At 39.4% G+C, this 21,300-nt stretch overlaps 1 protein-coding gene across 1 annotated transcript; it reads right to left on the bottom strand.

The window, feature by feature from the left end:
• Window positions 1-1,122: 1,122 nt before the first annotated feature.
• LOC121393586 (protein kinase C delta type-like) lies at window positions 1,123-4,373 on the bottom strand. Its single transcript, XM_041562415.1, has 5 exons — window positions 4,329-4,373; window positions 3,989-4,240; window positions 2,351-2,542; window positions 2,117-2,245; window positions 1,123-1,690 (listed from the first exon to the last, which is right to left on the bottom strand). The coding sequence occupies exons 1-5, from the start codon at window positions 4,371-4,373 to the stop codon at window positions 1,577-1,579; spliced, it is 732 nt and encodes a 243-aa protein (XP_041418349.1). The 3' UTR covers window positions 1,123-1,576.
• Between the last annotated feature and the right edge of the window lie 16,927 nt (window positions 4,374-21,300).

Genomic DNA, 21,300 nt, shown 5'->3' with positions numbered 1-21,300 from the left:
ATGGCAATCGGTATAATCCCTGGATCAATGGTTTCCTATTTCTACTAAAAACAGTAGCTTTGTACAGTAAGTACAATGCTACCTTCAGGGCATATGGGTTGGTTCAGTATTGGCATACATTTGGGAAAGTACCAGGTTATAAAAATATCCTGGCACTGGTAACTGATTCATTGAACAGGAGAACAGTAAGGATGATACACACAGGGGCATTTGAAGGTGGTTCTAAGCCAATTTCACCTCCAGTACAGTCAGCAGCAGCTGCGCTATTAATGCAAGCTCTAAAAATACAGTAACCACTAAACTGGCTATGGACTGCAAGTAAAATGACTCTAGATGCACTTAGAAATACTAGTGGATAGTAGTGAAGAAATATATCTTAGTGTTCTCCTGTTCAACAAATGGGTGAGCATTTCAAATGACTAAACTGACTTACACTCAATCACACACACAAATACATAGAGCACACACACTCACAGAGAAGAGTTGGGAGAGAAGTTGGGGAGAGGACAAAGAGGGAATGGGTATGGGAAGTGCTAGGGTTAAGGTATGGAAGAAAACCTGGAGGGTAAAGAAGCTGGGAATAGGGAAAGGGATTGAGAGTAAAAGAGAGAAAATGTAAATAAGGAAGAAGGAAATCAGGGGAAAGGGAAAAGGAGGACACAGTATAGAGGAAGTAGACGCGTGCCCCCCGCGGCCACAGGGTCTGCTTTCTTTATAGTTATGCCATCACAGGTAAGGAAATAAGGGAGGAACAGAAGTTGTTGTTAAGAGATTTGGAAGGAGGGAAATCAAGGATAAGGGAGCAGAAGGGAGAAAGTATAGAGGAAGAAGACCTGAGCCCCCCGCGGCCAGGGGGTCTGCTTCCTTTATAGTTACACCGCTGCTTATGAAAGGGGTTAATCACAGGTAAGGGAATAAGAGGAAGGCAGATGTTTGAGGTGTTGTGTAGTGAGGGAAATCAGAGGAAAGGGAGTAGGAGGAGACAGTATAGAGGAAGTAGACCTGGGCTCCCCGCAGCCAGGGGGTCTGCTTCCTTTATAGTTATGCTGCTGGTGTGACCCACTTAGGAAAGGGGTCAATCACGAGTAAGGGAAATGAGAGAGACAGAAGTTTGGGGTGTGGTTTAGTAATTAGAAAAGAGGGAAATCAGGGATAAGGAAGAAGACAGTATAAAGGAAGTAGATCCGTGCCCCCCGCGGCCATGGGGTCTGCTTCCTTTATAGTTATGCCACTGGAGTGGGGCACTTAGGAAAGGGGTTAATCATGGGTAAGGGAATAGGAGGGAGGCAGATGTTTGGGGGAGGGTGGGGGTAACCTGGTTATGTTTAGCAATCTCTTCATTCCAGATGTAACCTCACCATTGTACCTTTCCATCCTTTAGAAGCTACAGTCAGAGATCCCGTCTGGTGCTGGCTTTGATGGTAGAACCAGGTGACATTCACAGGAGATGGTTTAGGTTTGGTACAGCAGGTGGATTGGTTGTTTAGGGGTGCAGCTTGCCACAGATGTTAAAGGCCTCAGGTTGTTACAGGCAGCAACTAATGATGGTATCCCATGTTAGAACAGAGGTAATGCCTTACTCCTGCCAATTCCAGTTGGGATCAACTTCTGAGAAATCTTTTAAATTCTTTCCATTGCAATTATGAGTGGAGAATGGCAGCGGAAAGTCATAGAAGTCGTCCGCAGATGGCTGTGAACAAGAGAAAAGCACTTAAACTTTTATACAAAAGTAGAATTAGATTAACTCAGTTGCCTGGTGTTATTATGCAAAAGATCTGTCCTCCATCCCAATAACAGCAGGGGTTTTATGCACCGGACAACCTCTGTCTTAAAACTGTTATCCTTATCACTCTGGTAGATATCAGCAGCAGCAATTTTTGGAGCTGTCTACTAAAGGGGGCTTTTAGTTATTAAGGGAGGTCCAACTTGACAACTATTTTGGGTAAAGGCTTATGATAGATGATTTAGCTGACCATCACTGGAACAATGGGAGAGTTACGGTTATGACCATGTTTTCACATAATTCATACATGTATAAGAAGTCAGAAGACCTCTGCCCTACCATTTCATGAAAGTATACAAAAAGTGCATTGATTGCTGCAGCGCATTAATTTACCATTCCTGGCTGAAAAGGTGTCTCCAGTCTTCGATTTTCCAGATCATCCCAGTTGATAGTGCTGTAGAAAGGATGCTCCCTGATGTTCCCATTCAGTCCAATTCGTTTGGTGTCATCACTCTCCAAAAGCTAAAGAGAAACATGGTGATATGTTAGAGTTTTGCAGATGTTATACTAGGTAACTCCCTGCATTATTGGCAGGCACATAAGCAGTATGCCAGTATATCTATTTACCTTAGACAGGAGGTCCAGCATTTCCTCGCTCATATAAGATGGGTAATCTGGTGTTTCCGTCATAATCGCATAGGTCTGATTTAGAATGCTGCCTGATGTTGAATATGGCAATTTACCTGTGGCCATTTCATACATTATCACCCCGAAAGACCACCAATCCACGGCTGCATTGTACTCATCCTGTAATAGAACCTTTAAAGAGAAAATAAATAAAACAAATTATACCAACAAATTTATTTACTCCTTATTTGTGTGATAGTAAAGAGAACCAAGCTTTGAAATTACAAGAGTACAGTTTTCTCCATGGAATTGCTATAAACTGCTTCTCATGACTGTCAATAGGAATCACACTGCTTATAGTACAGCAACAAGATCATTGCCCAACACCTGGGATGTCTTTTTGCAACATATTGGAACGTCTAAACTGCATCAGAAAAGGGACGGACACAGTTACCTTAACTACATGTAATATTAACAATTAAACACACCATACATCAATATTGAAACAAATATATTTATTAAGCAACAAGTATAAAAATTGGATCTAAAAATCACTGGTGGCTAATTAGGAGGAACACATGCACCTGGGAAAAAGACACATGCGGTCTCCCCTTTAATTTAATTTGCAATTAACATTCTATGACAACTAACAAACTGAATCACACAAGCTTTGGATATATTTGCACTGGAGTTCTGGATGTACAACAGGAATTACTAGTGGATTAATGTGTTTCCACAGTAGGACCTTTTGTAACTGGATGAGTTAAAGTTCTGCAGTTACAAACTACATATTAATACTAAGATCCCATATAAGACTTTGTAACTATAACTGACATTTCTGTGCTGTATAAAATGTATTGAATTCCATTTAGAATGCTTTGTGTTAATTAAGTTTTAATTGCAACAGGAGAGGTGCCTTCTTTTGCCTACCAGTGATTTTAAGGTGGGAAGTTCTGTTAACCTGTTGTTTAATAAATATATTTGTTTTAATATTGAAATACAGTGTGTTTAAATGTTAATAGTACATAGTTGGTCTATTTTCTGATACAGGATTAAAGGTTATAACATTGGGACTGACGGTTTCAGTTTCATTTCAATACTATAGGACCTGTTATCCAGAATTCTCGGGACCCGGGATCTTCATATCTTAGGTCTACTAGAAAATCATATAAACATGAAATAAACCCAATAGGCTAGTTTTGCTTCCAATAAGGATCAATTAAATCTTAGTTTGGATCAAATAAAAGGTACTAATGTATTATTACGGAAAAAAAAAGGAAATCTTTTTTAAAAATCTGGATTAATTGGATACTATGGAGTCTATGGGAGACAGACTTTCTGTAATTTGGAGCTTTCTGGATACTGGGTTTACGGATAATGGATCCTATACCTGTAATCATGTAAAGGTCACATTGGGTTCAGACCAGTGAAAATTATAACATCTAAACTGGACTCTAATAGATTCAAAGAAACTAAATTGCCTGAATTGGCATTGTGCCAGCATTTGTTAGGTGATAGATTGGGATAGATGGGAATGGGATCATCTGAGATGTTGATACTATTGTCTCTTTTTTTATACACACCTTTTTTTTCTAATATATATGCTAGTATGCATATATAATAAATATTTTATGTTACCTCTGGTGCCCGATATCCACGGGTTCCTGCTAAGCCGTAGTTCTTCCTCTGGCCATCGATGTTCTCTTTTGCAAGGCCAAAGTCGCAGATCTTTATGTGGCCGTCTTTATCCACTAATACGTTGTCCGGCTTCAGATCACTGTAGGTTAAACACAAGAACAATTTACTTTCAGAAAAATATACAAAGAGGTCAAGGTTCACGGAACAAGTTAAGTCTTTGAAGTTAAATGTGATCACATATTTTATTCCCTTCTGTTTAAAAAAGTTAATTGTTGTTAAAAATAACCTCAATTAAATGAACCACAAAAGAAGGTGATAAACTAATTTAAATTAAGCGTACAACAAAGCCCACTGTGTGCCACTGTCCTTGATTGATTGAGGGCATAATAGAGTACCCTATACGTATACAACTTATAGTTGATAAGAAACCACTTATACTGACCTCAAAGAACAAGGTTAAAGAACACAAACACAATATACTGAGATGTTACTGACCGATGAATGATTCCCTTAGAATGCAGGAACTGGAGGGCAACCACCATCTCTGCTGTGTAGAATATGATTCTCGACATTGGGAGATTTCCGTCACGAAGAATCATTTGCCATAAAGATTTCCCACTGGCATACTCCAGGACAAAGAAGGCTTCAAGCTGGTAAGTGCAGGTTAGAAGAATGTGAGACATGAGACATTACTACACAGAAGTAGAGCTGGTAAAAAGAAGGGCTAAAGGGACTTGTTTAAGGGGAATAAAACCATCTATGTAACTTGGGCCTGCTGCAATGATCTCATACCCCCTCCCCAACTGGATCAACATTAACAGGGCAAATAGGGCAGTATTGGGAGCTGTGTGGGTGCATTTAAGGAAGTGAGTCATATAAATAGGTTTTGTTTAACATATTTAAATGCAAAAAATTATATATCAAAGATATATGTTCCGAGGCTCAATTAGCTAAATTTTGTATTAAAGTTTACATTTCAAATGGTACATATTAACCCCACATAGCCCACCTTACGCGTTTCATACCTTCCGGTACTTAGTCATAGGGGTCTCAGAGACACCTATGACTAAGTACTGGAGGATAAGAGCCTTGGGACATATATCTTTGATATATACTTTTTTAGCATTTTGACTGCCTTTGGAATCAGGGCAAGTCCCTCTGGCTCAGCCTGGGATTCACAGGAATCGGTTGCATGAATTCCCCATTAAGAATAGAGAATAACATATTTAAATGTTAAATAGGTACCCCTGTAATACACACCATGAAGGTACCACCACTCTATACCAACAAGAATATATTGACAATGACCAAGTAGATTATGCTGTTAGTACTAGATGACAATAAGCCTGGGAGTGCGAAGAATTAAATCTCAGAGACACATACAAAGTGCTATTTTAACCTGTTATTGTGCATAAGGATCAGTATGCTTTACCTCTGACTGAAAAGTTGCATAAGAATGGCATAAAAATGCACATTCTCTGCTGATCTTCAATAGACGGGCTTCTTTAGCGATGGAATCACAGTTGTTCTTCTGTTTCTTCAAGATCTTAATTGCCACCAGTTGTTTTTTTGGTCTGAAAGAAGCCAATATCACCTAATAAGAATAAGAGAAGAGATTCAATATCACGGGGTCTCTCGTAGAGACACAATGTAACTTGCTATGCAAACATGCTTCATGACTTGGGAAATCCATCACTCACCCAGCCAAAGCCTCCTTGTCCCAGTACAGTGTGGAACTTGTAGTTGTTATTATCCAGTGTAGCAGGTCTTTCGATGTCCAGACGGGATCTCTTCTGTATGCTTCCACCTTCTTAAAGAGAAAAAAATGCCATTAACAGATCACATCACAGATAAATTGTAGTGATGAACCAATTTTTTCACCACACATTCCACATTTCGCCAACGGTGGACAAAAATTTGCCACGAAAAATTCACCAAGAAAAAATGCCCATTCTCTTTAATACATTTGGAATAAACTTGAAAAAAGAACCCCATTGATTTTAATGCATTTAGAGCGAGAAAAAAAAAGCTGATTGCTGCAATAGGAGTGAGAAAGAAAGTCGCCCATAGACTATGAGTTATTTTGCTAGCAAAAAATCACTGCAAGAAAAAAAGAAAATGCCTATAGACTTTACTGTGCTTGGCAAATTTCTCTCCATTTCGCAAAAATTTTCTGCACTTTTACAATCGCTAATAAATTGTACATGATACAGGTATCCGATCCATTATCCAGAATGCTCAAGACCCAGCATTTATCGGATAACGAATCTTTCCATTATTTAGAACTTCATGCCTTAAATCCACTAGAAAATCATTTAAACATTACATAAACATAATAGGCTGGTTTTGCTCCCAATAAGGATTAATTACATCTTCGTTGGGATCAAGTACAAGCTACTGTTTTATTATTACAGAGAAAAAGAAAATCATTTTAAAAATTTGTATTATTTGGATTAAATCATAAAACAGTCTATGGGAGACAGCACTTCCCTATTTCGGAGCTTTCTGGATAATGGGTTTCCGGATAACAGGTCCCATACCTGTAGCATATGTTAAAAATTTAAATAACAAATATAATGAAAATATACATGTGAAAATCAAAACAACCTTTATATTTTAAATGTATAAATGGTTTCTTGGGAGGTACTTATTTATAACATATAATTGAAAGGGTGATACCTACCCACTTATATGTATGGCCACTCACAACCTCATTTTATGACCCAATGGCTCATTTACAAATGTGAGGGGCAACATGCAGAAAACAGCTGTACTGCAAAGTGCCATGTTTTTTCTACTTTCTCCAAATTTGTTCACAGAGACCAAAATGGAGTTGTGCCATTCTCTCTCTGTCTGGAAATGGATGTGCCTACGTTTGTCAGTGTTGCACAAAGGATCAATGGGATTTTTGCAATACAAGGTATAGAGGGAAATTAGCAGATAAGGGATAGGTTGAAGGGGAACTAAGGTGTATATCGGACAATGTAAAATTGCTCAGCCTGCTAATATACACACTTTTGCAGTTTACAATAGCCAATTTACTATTCATGGTGGAACAACAGTAGTAGTGGGGAACTAGATTCAATTTCAGCTAGGAATTGAAGAAATGTGTATGTTCAGCCAAATTGATAATACAGGTATAGGATCCATTATCCAGAAACCAGTTATCCAAAAAGCTATGAATTACTGGATGGCCATTATCTCATAGATAATTTAAGTTTTAAAAAATGATTCTCATTTTTCTCTGTTATAATAAAACAGTAATTTGTCCTTGATCCCAACTAAGATGAAATTCATCTTTATTGGAGCCAAAACAATCCTATTGGGTTTCAATTCATGTTTAAATTGGTGGTTCACTTTTTAGTTAATTTTTAGTATGTTATAGAATGGCCAGTCCTCAGCAACTCTTCAATTGGTCTTCTTAGTTATTTGCTTTTTTTGACTCTTTCCAACTTTAAAATGGGGGTCACTGACCCCATCTAAACACAAATGTTCTGTAAGGCTACACATTTATTGTAATTGCTACTTTTTATTACTCATCTATCTACCCAGGCCTCTCCTATTCCTATTCCAGTCTCTTATTCAAATCAGTGCATGGTGCTAGGGTAATTTGGACCCTAGCAACCAGATTGCTGACATTTTAAACTAGAGAGCTGCTGAATAAAAAGCTAAATAACTCTAAAACCACAAATAATAAAAAAAATAAAACCAATTACAAATTGTCTCAGAATATCACACTCTATGTGATACTAAACATGCTTGGAAGGTGAACAACCCATTTATATTATTTTTAGTACACAGAATAGGGAAAGACACTTTATCTGGAAAATCCCAGGTCCCAAGCATCCTGGATAACAGGTCCCATACCTGTAATGTAGTTTGGGGCTTAGCAAAAGTGTTTATAATGGCACTGTAATTTCACATTAAGTGATCATGTACCTATATGTCTCTATATGCCATACAAAAAGGGTAATGTATTTTTCTTACCTTCTAATGGGTCTTCTGATCTTGATCTTTTATTCTTATCTTCATTTTGCTTTATATTTCTTCCTTTACTGTTTTCTTCTCTGATTTTTTTATCATCTTCATCAACCTGACTTGTTTTACTTCTCTCGTGCTTACTGGTCTTTTTCTTTGCTTGGCTTTCCTTTTGTAACTGTCCTTCTTCAACTGCTCTCCCTTTAATGCTCTTACCTTCATTGGTCTTCTTCCCTGCTTGGCTTTCTTTTTCTATTTCTCCTTCTTCAAATCTTCTCCTTTTAATCCTTTCATCTTTAATGGTCTTCTTCTCTGCCTGGCTTTCCTTTTCTATATCTCCTTCTTCAAATCTTCTCCTTTTAATCCTCTCGTCTTCAATGCTCTTCTTCTCTGCCTGGCTTTCTTTTGAAATTTGTCCTTTTTCAATGTTTATCCTTTTAATGGTCTTCTTTTTATTTTCTGTCTGTTTCTCTACTCTCCATCTCCTTTTAATGCTCCTATCCAGACTTGTCTGTGCATTTCTGCTAATCTTTTTATCATCATTTGCTGCATCTGATTTTCTTTCTCCTGACTCCTTGATCCAATCCTTGTTGGTCTTACCTTCTATGCAGCTTTTCACTACCTGTCCAGCCGGACATCTCCTTCTCTCACTCAAATCCATGTTAGTCTTTACTCCTATACTACTCCTCCTATACTTTTTTTTATTTTTAATCACGCTTTGAATAAATTTAGCAATCGCTATCAACAACTCCTACTCTCTCCTACTCACTGTCTCTCCTACAAACGGCGGTTGGTCTGAACCAACTAGTAACAGTTAAGCTAGGTGTGTCATGTGACCACCAGCAGTGGCATGCGGGCATCATTGGGTTTACCATGGAGCAACAAGCATGCAGTTGAGAGCTGAATACATTACTATGGCACTACAAACCTTTCTCTAATTTAGAAGAAAAGAAAACTTTCTAAGAATAAAAAACTTACGCTGCTCCATGTTAAAGTATATAAAATATCTGCAACAACACTAGCAGAGCTTGAATCCTTCCAGGGATGATCAAATTTTTCGCCAAATTTTGCAGCAAAAATAATGCCCATACACTACAATGGGTGAAAAAAAAAATTTTTTGTCACCCATAGACTTTACTGCATTTTGGAAAATTTTTACCGTTTTACGAATTTTCATACAAACGGGTCAGATTTGCGGATTACTACTTCTAACGTATCCTATAATATTTATTAAATACGAACTGCTAACAAAAGTTGTTCAAAAATATATACTGGTTGGTGCTATTGGTTTGTTGTCTTCTTTAGATAAAATGTTCAGCTTTAACTCACAGTGCCAAAAGTGACCATCTGCAATCCCCATAATCCTATATCCACCTGGACAGCATAATTTTTATGTGAGGATGGTAATGCACTGACTTTGATCAGTTATGTAATGGCATTTGAACCTCTACTATCCATCTACAAGCAAGTGACTGCAGAGTCTGTATAGCTTTCCCTCCTAACGTATATTTTACCTTTTTTTTCTTTTATTTTGGGCATACCTTTATAATTATTAATAAAAGTTACCTTTTAACTAATAAACTTTTGGTTGTGGGAATTTCCGTTTTATATACTGGGATGATGCAATCCAATGGGTCATTCTTTTTCTCTCCTTTGGTCAATTAGTATTTCACTTGACCCTACACACTGGTAATTTGTATCAGCATTCTATCTGATGGAAGGTGCTCCCATTGTTACCTTTGGTTTATTAGTTCAAAATTTCTGTACACTTAGAGGAGATTACTGATGTTTGAAGTAAAGCATGAAAAAGCTACAGACTAGGAACAGATTATTTATGGCGGACATACATAACAGCATCATTCCTCCCAACATTTGTGAAAGAGGGATAAAAGGATTTTGAGATGTAGCAGCAACATTTTTTGGCTTTGGGTGGAGCCCTCCGCTACTCAGATACTGCTAGGAGTTAGTGTGAGAGGACAGAAGAGAGAGTTCTGGGCAAGCTAGGGAACCAAAAGTATGAAAGGGACGGGGGAGCAGGCAGCATAAACGTGGAACAGGCCGGGTCAAACCAAATGGGCAAGCAGCAGGCCCGGACTGGCAAACTGTGGGTAAGCCAAGCATCTAGAAAGGACTATCCTAAGCAATGGCATCATAGCCCTCATCCTGCCCCTTTCAGTGTTGTTAACGGCATTGGACTGGAGGGTCTGAGGCACCCTGGGGATTTTACCTGCCGGCCAAGCCTGACCCTGGTTGTTACCATTTAGATGGACTGATGGTTGGTTTGTTGATTTTATCATATTTGAAATCTTGGGGCTGGTTACAGTTGGGTGCAGGTAAGTATATGTCTGAGTCACTCATACACTCTAGTAGGATCACACTCACTTTACAAACCTTGCTTATGAAATATATTTACAGCACAGTGCCTCCCCCACTGGGCACTAAGGAGTACACCTCAGGAGAATGCCACTAGGAAAAATAAACACGCACAGTTTGCAGCAACAAAGATAACGTTTATATAAGAATCAGAAATCATAAATGTCCAGTCCCTGCACTGTATGACACGTGGGGTCAGTCTAACTCACTATCACAGTCTTTCAAGTGCCACAGTCCCCCACTCCACTCTGGACAGACAATGTAATAACTCAGCTCAGTCCCTGACAATTTGTCTTTTCCCCAAGAGCTCTTAAAGGACAAGGAAAGTCTAAATTAGAATAAGGCTAGAAATGCTGTATTTTGTATACTAAACATAAACATGAACTTACTGCACCACAAGCCTAATCAAACAAATAATTTATGCTTTCAAAGTTGGCCACAGGGGGTCACCATCTTGTAACTTTGTTATACATCTTTGCCTGACCCTGACCCTGCACATGCTCAGTGTGGTCTGGGCTGCTAAGGGATCGTCATAAACAAAGCTGCTTGAGTTCTGCATGGCTGGGAAGTAAGGTGGTGGCTCCCTGCTGTTCATAAGTATGATTGTTTCCCTGCTCAGCATTTAGGGACCATCTGACAATTCCTATCCACAGCAGTAAATGAAGGGAGAATTTCACTGCATAAAGTCAGGTTTCTTATAAAAACATTACACATTTTTTAATTAAAGTATATTGGAGATTCTTTTTCATTAAAGAAAGTAAAAAAGGGATTTTATTTTTTTGCCTTTCCTTGTCCTTTAAATCCTAGAAAAGAAATGTAATGTAAAGTGATACTAAAATTATATGATTTTGTTTGTTTTCATGTTTCTCATTTTTCCTGTATAAACAAACCATTTATTCTGGGACATAAAAAACTGAAGGATCTTTAGAACTGACTCAAAGCCTAAAGTCACATTTAAAGGGGAAGGAAACCTAGTCGGCGCAAACCCCACACCCCCCTCCCGTTTGTTGCCCACCCACCCTCCTCCCCCCTGGCCTACCCGTCCCGCTGGGCAAATGCCCCTAGCTTGTTACTTACCCTTCTGCGCAGGTCCAGTCCAGGGAGTTCACCGACGACATCTTCTTCCACGCGATCTTCTTCCTGCTGTGAACGGCGTTTTGGCGCATGCGCAGTAGGATCATTTCGCCGGTACGGATCTACTGCGCATGCGCCAAAAGTCACGCGCATGCGCAGTAGATCGTACCGGCGAAATTATCCTACTGCGCATGCGCCGTTCACAGCAGGAAGAAGATCGCGTGGAAGAAGATGTCGTCGGTGAACTCCCTGTACTGGACCTGCGCAGAAGGGTAAGTAACAAGCTAGGGGCATTTGCCCAGCGGGACGGGTAGGCCAGGGGGGAGGAGGGTGGGTGGGCAACAAATGGGAGGGGGGGTGTGGGGTTTGCGCCGACTAGGTTTCCTTCCCCTTTAATGCTCTCTCTCTGCCGGTAAAGAAAATGCCCTATGTCTGTAGGCAGTGGAATCAATGGTGTCCACATGTTACTGAACCTTTGGGACAGATTTCATTTGGGCTTAATCCTTGTGTAGAGTGACAGGTAGGTACCATTAGTGTCCTTGACTACATACATAGGGAAGTAAACACAAAGCATGACATTAGGCTAAGGCTTCAGTGCAAGTGTTTGATTTCTTCTATCTGTGATCAAAATGCTGTAGGATCAGATAATCCCTTTAAATAAAGAACTTTGGGTCAACCAGCACTTGCAAGTAATGCTACAAAAAGTATCATCAAGCATATTTGGACATTGGGTGCAGAGGCACTGACCTGGTTAGGTTAAATGGCAGTTGTGTCTTTCTCATCCACATTACACCCAAACAGTCCCCCCCCACCAGGCCCGAACTGGCAATCTGTAAATCCTGGCAAAAGCCAGAGGGACTGCTGCAAGATGCCGTAGACAGTTATTATTTAGTGGACTGGTGGGGGGCTTGTTGGGCCTTTGTGTACTTGAAATACCAGGACCTATTTTGAATGCCAGTCCTGCAACTCCCGACTTTGCTATGTTCCTGCCTAGGTTTAAATACAGAGCTGTCAAACACAAGCAGTACTGTATTCATGGAGGAAAAGCAGGAGCGTGCACTCCATTCTAGTCCATTCAAGGGCCGTTGTCCACAGGTGCTAATGACAGGGTAGGCTACAACGTGAAAAAAGCATGGCATCTGTAAATGAGGCCTAATGTTTTATTTTGTTGATACTGTGGCTTTAACATTATTACAGGAATGCTGAATACTGCAGAAATAGATCAAATGATTTGATCTCATAAATCATAAAATTTTCCTGCAGTTATCAGTTTAATGACCAAAATGTTACATTCTACTTATAACTAAATAGAACACATGTATGTGATGCATTATCCTGAAACCTGTTATCCAGAAAGCTCAGAATTATGCAAAGGTTGTCTCCCATAGACTCCATTTCATCCAAATTATCCAATTTTTTTTTTAAATGATTTCATTTTTCTCTGTAATAATAAAACAGTAACTGGTACTTGATCCAAACTAAGATATAATTAACCCTTATTGGAGGCAAAACAAGCCAATTGGGTTTATTTAATGTTTACATAATTTTCTAGTAGACATAAGGTATGAAGATCTAAATTATGGAAAGATCCATTATGCAGAAAACTTCAAGTCTCATGCATTCTGGATAACAGGTCCTATACCTATACAAACTGACTCCAAATCATTTGAGGATGTTTTTCCTTAATACTTGAGCATAAAACACAACAGAAAACAGATATATTCATATTAAAAAAAAAAGTTAAAGTGCTAATAATCCACTAGGTGGTGTCCGAAATCTTTACATTTTCAGTACATTTTGCATATGACACCTAGAGATTAAGGTGCCACGTTACAGGCAACCTTTGGACCAGAATTAGTAGCCTTTTAAAAGACAACAGCTCAGCAACAATTGTGTGCCAAGCCAAAGTAAACGCTGACTTCTGCTCTGTAATCATGGTGAGTTCAATTTTGTGTGTTTTGTGCCAGTGGAGTCAGCAAGTATTTTAGATCTTCCCTGGTTCACTGCTACAATGGGATCCATTCAAATACAAATTACATTTTAGAATTAAGCAGAGCCTGTTTATAGACAGGTACTTAAAATGAGTGATTATTAAAACACAATTTATGGCATGGAAGACATTTCCATGTATGGACTCTTCTGCTGTACCAACAGGGGATTCTGGGAGCTGCAATTCAAAACATCCAGAACAAAAACAACTTATTTCTGTATGGTATAGACATATTTAAGATGAGGCAAAACCCATAGCTTGGATTTCCAGTATCAACATATTATTACTGTAAAACAGTGGAGCAGCAATCAAGAATAAATTGCATGTTTGGTGCTTCAAAGGGAGAGGGAAAGAGAATGTGTATTTTTATGTATTAAGCAGCAGCTAGAAAAGGATCTGTATCTTAATGTGATTTAACCTCATATTACGCAACATACGGCAGGGTTAAGTACTCACCTGGAATCAGTCTCCTTAGGGGGCATCCTTGTCTCAGTCAGGTATTAGAGAGCGGAATGCAAACCTCATGGTATACTGTATAATAGTCTTTTTGCATAGATATGGGGCCTCACTTTGTAAGATTAGCTACAGTGCAGACAAATATAGGTCTGCCAATAAGGTACCAGTTAGCATTTAACAGCATTTAACAGCAATATAATAATAATAATAATAAAAATAATAATAATTTATGCGAGTGTATGGAAGGGTTGGTGTGAGTGTGTATATATGCATGTGTGCTGGGTATCATTTGGAGGGGTTGAACTTGATGGACTTTTCAACCCACTATGACTTCACTATGACTTTGTGCCCAGTTATTGTCACTAAGGTGAAATGGGCAGTGCTCAGCAGGCCCGGATTTCTGGCGAGGCCACAAAGGCCCATGACTAGGGCAGCACAATATTAGGGGGGCAAGCCGCCCAGCCACTTTCCAGGGAGCACTGTGGACCGTAGCTCGCAGCAGGGGGGGGGGGGGGTATGAAAGCAGGTGCTAGGACCGCGCAGCTGGGTACTCAAACAAAATCCCCACCCCCGGGCCCAAATAACGGTGGGTGCAACTGCCATAATTGTGTCCCCTCGGGTGGCGGCACCCGGAGAGCAGGGAGGATAAGGAGGGCAGGGTGGAATAGGCTGAGGAGAGGAGGGTGGTATAGATTTAGGCGGGCAGAATGGTATAGAATGAGGAGAAGAGGAGATGGTATAGGTTTAGGAGGGCAGAATTGTATAGAATGAAGAGAGGAGGGTGGTATAGATTTAGGAGGACAGGATGGTATAGAATGAGGAGAGAGGAGCATGGTATAGGTTTAGGCAGAACAGGATGGTATAGAATGAGGAGAGGAGCATGTTATAGGTTTAGGAGGGCAGGATGGTATAGAATGAGGAGAGGAGGGTGGTATAGGTTTCAGAGGGCAGGATGGTATAGAATGAGGAGAGGAGGGTGGTATAGGTTTAGGTGGGCAGGATGGTATAGGTTTAGGTGGGCAGGATGGTATAGAATGAGGAGAGGAGGATGGTAAAGGTTTAGGAGGGCAGGATGGTATTGAATTAGGAGAGGAGGGTGGTATAGGTTTCAGAGGGCAGGATGGTATAGAATGAGGAGAGGAGGGTGGTATAGGTTTCAGAGGGCAGGATGGTATAGAATTAGGAGAGGAGGGTGGTATAAGTTTAGGAGGGCAAGGTGGTATAGAATGAGGAGAGGAGGGTGGTATAGGTTTAGGAGGGCAGGAAGGTTGTTGGCGTGCTTGGGATGCGCAGCTGTGAGAGGCGCAGAAAGTTATAGCGAGGTCAGTGCTAACCTTCCTATTCTCATCTTTCAGCCCCTGTACCACCCTCACTACATCCAGTGATGGGTGTGATGTTGCCAGGCTCCCTGGTGTAGCAGCACTTATGTCTCACACAGGGGGCTCATTCTCTTCTTGCCATCTAGTCACAAGTGCCAGTAACCTCTTCATCCCGGGCCACCACAGCTTCTTGGAGAATAAACATAAAAACATGATATCGGGGCTAGAAAGGGAAAGGCTGCTACTGGATAGGGAGGATTCTCATATCATATACACAACCCATGAATAACCTCTCAACCTGTCCATTACTCCTCAGAGACTTTAAATATCCTTATTATTACAGTTGGGGGCAGTGCCGAGCCAGGCCGGCCTGACACATAGGCCCCCGCCCAGCAGTGCTCAACAGAGTGCAACCGAGGACGCATATGCGCAATTGAGAACGCACGTGTGCTAAGAGCGCACCCAGTTTTCACTGAGGTAACACTTGCTGGACTAGGGGTTGGCTGCTTATGAGGTACATGCTCCCAAGCTTTGCACCCTAGGCACCTGCCTCTTCTGCCTACCTCTAATTCCTGCCCCTGTTGGGGGTACATATTCCCCATAGGTCCTTAGGGAACTTTTTAGTTATACTTTGTGCTTAGTTTATGTCACCTGTGTCCCGTGAATACCTGAAATCTGTGCTTTACATGCAATAATATAGCCCCAAGTATGACAAATAAGGATATTAGCACTCAGAGATCTTTGTATTGGAATTCCCAGAAGTGAGTCCTGCTACCCAATGGGGAAGGCTCCATGTATATTCTCCTACGCAGGCAGCCAGTCCCGAATTTGTAGAGAGGCCACTAAGGCCCAGGACTAGGGCAGCAGAATTTTAGGGGGCAGCATGCTGCCCAACCATATCCGCATTGTTTCAGAAACAATGGGGATGAGCAGGAGATACAGTAGTTGTTTAAATTTCCCCTGCACCAATCCCCATTGCTCTGGTCCCGATACTGAAAATTTGACGAACTTCTGCGGGCTTAGTGGCGCCCACTATGTAAATCCGGCCTTATTGGACAAGGGAACTCTGGCCATTTACCATTCATCTACATAATTTCATTTGCCTACTCTTGTTTTCTACCCTAAATGAATGACAGGCACACGGATCACATGTAATGGAAAACCCATGACATATCCACTCGGTAGTTTGTGTAGTGCAGAATCATTAATCTACTAAACTGCAAATATTATTGTTCATAGGAAAATGGGTTTGCACTGCAGGGTGACCATGTAAACATGCCATCCAGGTACCAGTGCAGACCGTGATCTTTTCTCACTATTGTTGTTATTAAAGGGGTTATTATTAATCACTTTTTTTCAGTTCAGATATTTTCAGATTGTTCACCAGAAATTAAGCCTTTTTTTCAATTGCTTTTTCATTTATTTATTTATTTTTACCATTTTTCCAAAATTTCAGTTAAAAATATAATGTTCCTGCCTCTGGTGTTTCAGTCTGGCAGCTCAGTGATCCATGTGCAGCTTCTGAACTGTTACAATTGGCTACATTAGTTGGTGCATTTCTCAGCAGTATCTGCAGAATATAAGCAGTTGCCTTTAATAAAACTCAGGGATTCTGCTGAGCAGGCCCAAAGATAAGAAATGTATCAATTCAGAACAGTTTATGGAATCGATGAGCTTTGTAATGGAAATATCTGTACATGAGAAATACCAGTGTTCAAAACTTTAGATTAAGGCTATTCAGAGCGCACACACACTTTTGTCCAATGCCCACCCCCTTAAAGGAACAGTAACACCAAAAAAATGAAAGTCTTTTGAAGGAATGAAAATGTGTGTTTGTTACAGAAAATCAAGTTTACATAATCAAGCTGCTGTAGCCAAGGGGGAGCCATTCAAAGCTGAAAATGGAGAAAAGGCACAGTATAAACAGCAGATAACAGATAAGCTCTGTAGTATACAATGGGATTTTAAACAGCTTATCTGTTTTCTACAGTGTATCCTGTGCTTGAATGGCTGCCCCCATGGCTGCATAGCAGCTTGTTCATAACAATTCGAGTTATGTTTCTACAGCAAACACGCCAGTTTTACCAGTGCAGGGCAACATTACATTATATTGTCATTCCTTTAAATCACATTTTTATTTTTTGGTGTAACTGTTCCTTTAATGGTGCCTGAAAATACAGGGATAAAATACTTCTTAAACAATGGATAAAATAAAAGAATAAGCACTTAAAATAAATTTTCACAGACCTCCTAGCAGTTACAGAAGATAAAAGTACATAAGGCAAAAAACAGGATTCAGCTGCAGGACTAAGATTACTGAGGGAAAGACTTGTGAACTGCTAAGGACCATATATTTTTCCTTGGTTTGTGCTGGGAATTATTCATTCTCAGACAGCTGTGCCCAGCGAGTGGTGAAAACCCATATACGGTTAAAAAAAAATCCTCTGTGTTCTGCTTTAGCTGTAATTACACAGTAATCATTGTCTCATCATATCAGCCACTAATTATGCTAATTGCTTACCAAATTTGTTAATTCTTTTAATGTGCCTTGCAATGGCCAGGAACAAAATGGAATAAGAGTGATTGTAGGTAGACCCTGCATCGTGATGATTCACAAACATCACTCGTTAGTTAATGGTAATTATGTTGTCTTTCAGGCTGAACCTTTCTGCGTACGTCAGGTAGACTGGGCTGTAACCGCTGCAATCATGAAACCTTTTATAGCTATCTCTAATTACTTCCAAATCAATACTGACATCATTCATCAATTTGCATTGGTGCAGCACACTTGCTTGGCAAGGAAAGTCCACTTGATGGCGATATTGACCATGGTATGTTTTCTTAAATATTCCAGCAAGTCAATAAAAATCCCTATAGTTCAACTACATACAGTTTACAATTTTGTAAAAATTAAACTGAAACTAGTAGGGTTAACATGAATATTAAAAGACCCTTAGAAAGGTTCATAATGGTAGAAGTTTAATATGATTTTTTAGATTGGAAACTTGTTTTTTTGGAGTAGCCAGGCACTGTAGCTGGGAGAGCATAAGGTTCATTAAAGGATGGGTGAAGGAGTGTATGATTAGGTTGCCATTACCAGATCACTAGATGAAATAATCTGTTTATATGCTGAGTGAATTGAAATTTATATGAAATCTGTATTTATTTTATTATTAAGCCCAAATCCTCCCTTGGGATCATTGTAAAAAAAAAGAATCCCTTTGCCCTGCCCACCATTTGTATTGGGGAGCAAGGATTTGGACATGCAACAGTAGTCAGTGTTGGTTCGGAGCAACTTGCGTGAGTCCCAGTTTTAATGCAAATTAGTGTCCATTCTGACAAATTGTGTACAAGTTATGGGACCTAGTTTCCTTTACACTTATGCTTTCACATAAGAATTTATACCAAAAGGGGCAGAGAAGACTTCCCCCTAAGGTGTATAATATAACAATAGTTTTGACACATGTTTTGGTATAAAATATAATACACCCCTTCATAAGCACAGCTCTATATCATATTACCCAAAAATGGTTTATGCACTAGCACAAGCCATAATGCCTCCTGCACTTGACTGCCCGTTGCCTTTATATCTGAAACATCTCCATCATCAGAGCTGGAGTTACAGATGGGGGACCCCAGGCATTGTATTATATTGTATAAATCAGAGATATTTAGCTTGTGGCCCTCCAGCTGTTGTTGTACTATAACTCACTAAAAGTCTGAAATGCTGTGATACTATTATCTGAAATAAACGATTTTATTTACACCTCAAAACTACATCAAATATTTAGTTTATTAGGAAAGCATTGGGTTTACATTATACTGAAAAATCTGTGGCCCATGTGATTGAGCAGTAAGTGCAATATTGCTCCCACTTACTGCTCTTGTACTTTAGATCGAGGCATTGTTAAATGAACCCCGCTTTGCCCATGAGCTATTTGGTCATCAAGAAAAGCATTTCGACAAAATTGCCAGCAGAGGTCTCTGTTTCATAAGTGTTTTTAATGAGTTTATGTCTCAGAGCAATCATGGCTGCTGCCACTAAAATGAATTAACAGGAACATGATTCCCCGTGCGGAACATCCTAAGCCGATATGGTTTGCTGAGCATTTATAGAAAAATAAAATAGATGTAATATGTAGAATAAATAGCATATATATTTTCCATTTAGAGAACGATCTAAGGCATGCTGTCATCCGCATAAAAACCTGTATGCAATGTATTTCCATGAAAATATATATATATATATATATATATATATATATATATATATACAGTATTGTTAGGAAGATACAGCAACATTATTGAGTATAGAATTCTAGCTATCAGCATAGGCTTCAGTTGTGTAAGTCTTAGAAATGAAAGGTAACATAAAGTGATACTAAAATTATATGATTTTGTTTGTTTTCATGTCTCTCGTTTTTCCTGTATAAACAAATCATTTATTCTGGGATATAAGAAACTGAAGTATCTTTAGCACTGACTCAAAGCCTAAAGTCACATTTAATGCTCTCTTTCTGCCGGTGAAGAAAATGCCCTATGTCTGTAGGCAGTGGAATCAATGGTGTCCACCTGTCACTGAACCTATGGGACAGATTTCATGTGGGTTTAATTTGTGTGTAGAGTGACAGGTAGGTGCCATTGCCTACAGACTCAGGGACGTATTACACAAAGCATGACATGAGGCTTAGGCCTAGGTGCAGGTTGTTGATTTCTTGATCAAGGTTGTTGATGTCTGTGATCAAAAGTCGTTGGATCAGATAATCGCTTTAAAAGAAATAACTATGGGTCAGACAGCACTTGCAAATGATGCTAGAAAAAGTGTCATCAGGCATATTTGGACATTGGGTGCAGAGACACTGACCTGGTTAGGTTAAATGGCAGTTGTGTCTTAGCCATCCACACCCACATTACACCCAGACAGTCCCTCCTAGGCCCAAACTGGCAATCTGTAAATTCTGGCAAATGCCAGAGGGACTGCTGTAAGATGCCATAGCCAGTAACTATTTAATGGACTGGTTGGGGGGCTTTTTGGTCCTCTGTGTACTTGAAATATCAGGACCTATTTTGAATCCCAGTCCTGCCCCCTCAAATGTGCTCTGTTCCTGCCTAGGTTTGAATAGAGAGCTGTCAAACACAAGTAGCAGTATGGAGGAAATGCAGGAGCTTGCACTCCATTCTAGTCCATTCAAGGACTTGTGCCCACAGGTGCTAATGACAGAGCAGGGTGCAACATGTCAAAAACATGGCATTTGTAAATGAGGCCTAATATTTTATTACGATGATACTATGCGTTTAACATTATTACAGGAATACTGAATAATGCGGGAATAGATAAAATTATTTGATCTCATAAATCAACAGTTTCATGCAGAGTTATCAGTTTAATGGTCAAAATGTTACATTCTACTGGAAAACAGGTATGTGATCCATTATCCTGAAACCTGTTATCCAGAGAGCTCAGAATTACGAGAAGGTTGTCTCTCATAGACTCCATTTTATCCAAATAATCCAAATGTTTAAAAAGTATTTCCTTTTTCTCTGTAATAATAAAACAGTACCTTATACTTGATCCAAACTAAGATTTAATTAACCCTTATTGGAAGCAGTCTATTTGGTTTATTTAATGTTTAGATGATTTCTAGTAGAATTAAGGTATGAAGATATACATTATGGAAAGATCCTTTATCCGGAAAACCCCAGGTCCCAAGCAAACACAACAGAAAACAGATATTCATATTAAAAAAAAAGTTAATAAGTGCTAATAATCCACTAGGTGGTGTCCCAAATCTTTGCAATTTCAGTAAATTTTGCATATGACACTCTGAGATTAAGGTGCCACATCACAGGCGACCTTTGGACCAGAACTAATGGCCTTTTAAAAAACAACAGCTCAGCAACAAGTGTGTGTCAAGCCAAAGTAAACGCTGACTTCTGCTCTGTAATCATGGTGAGTTACATTGTTGTGTGTCTTGTGCCAGCAGAGTCAGTCCACCCAAGCAACCCATATATTTAAATGAATGAAATAGAGCTATTACTATTATTATTATATATTATCACTTCTATAATATATATATATATATATATATATATATATATATATATATATATATATATATATA

The sequence above is a fragment of the Xenopus laevis genome, chromosome 5L (assembly GCF_017654675.1).
Source record: "Xenopus laevis strain J_2021 chromosome 5L, Xenopus_laevis_v10.1, whole genome shotgun sequence".
Taxonomy (NCBI): domain Eukaryota; kingdom Metazoa; phylum Chordata; class Amphibia; order Anura; family Pipidae; genus Xenopus; species Xenopus laevis.
The sequence above is the reverse complement of the archived record's forward strand: the minus strand, read 5'-3'. Positions and strand labels throughout refer to the sequence as shown.

Coding starts and splice junctions, on each gene's coding strand:
- LOC121393586 (XM_041562415.1), bottom strand. CDS start 4,373: ATGCCCTCAATCAATCAAGGACAGTGGCACACAGTGGGCTTTGTT. Junction 4,241..4,328: donor GGCACACAGTGGGCTTTGTT/GTACGCTTAATT, acceptor TTTTTTAAACAG/AAGGGAATAAAATATGTGAT. Junction 2,543..3,988: donor GTGGATATCGGGCACCAGAG/GTAACATAAAAT, acceptor TTCTCTTTAAAG/GTTCTATTACAGGATGAGTA.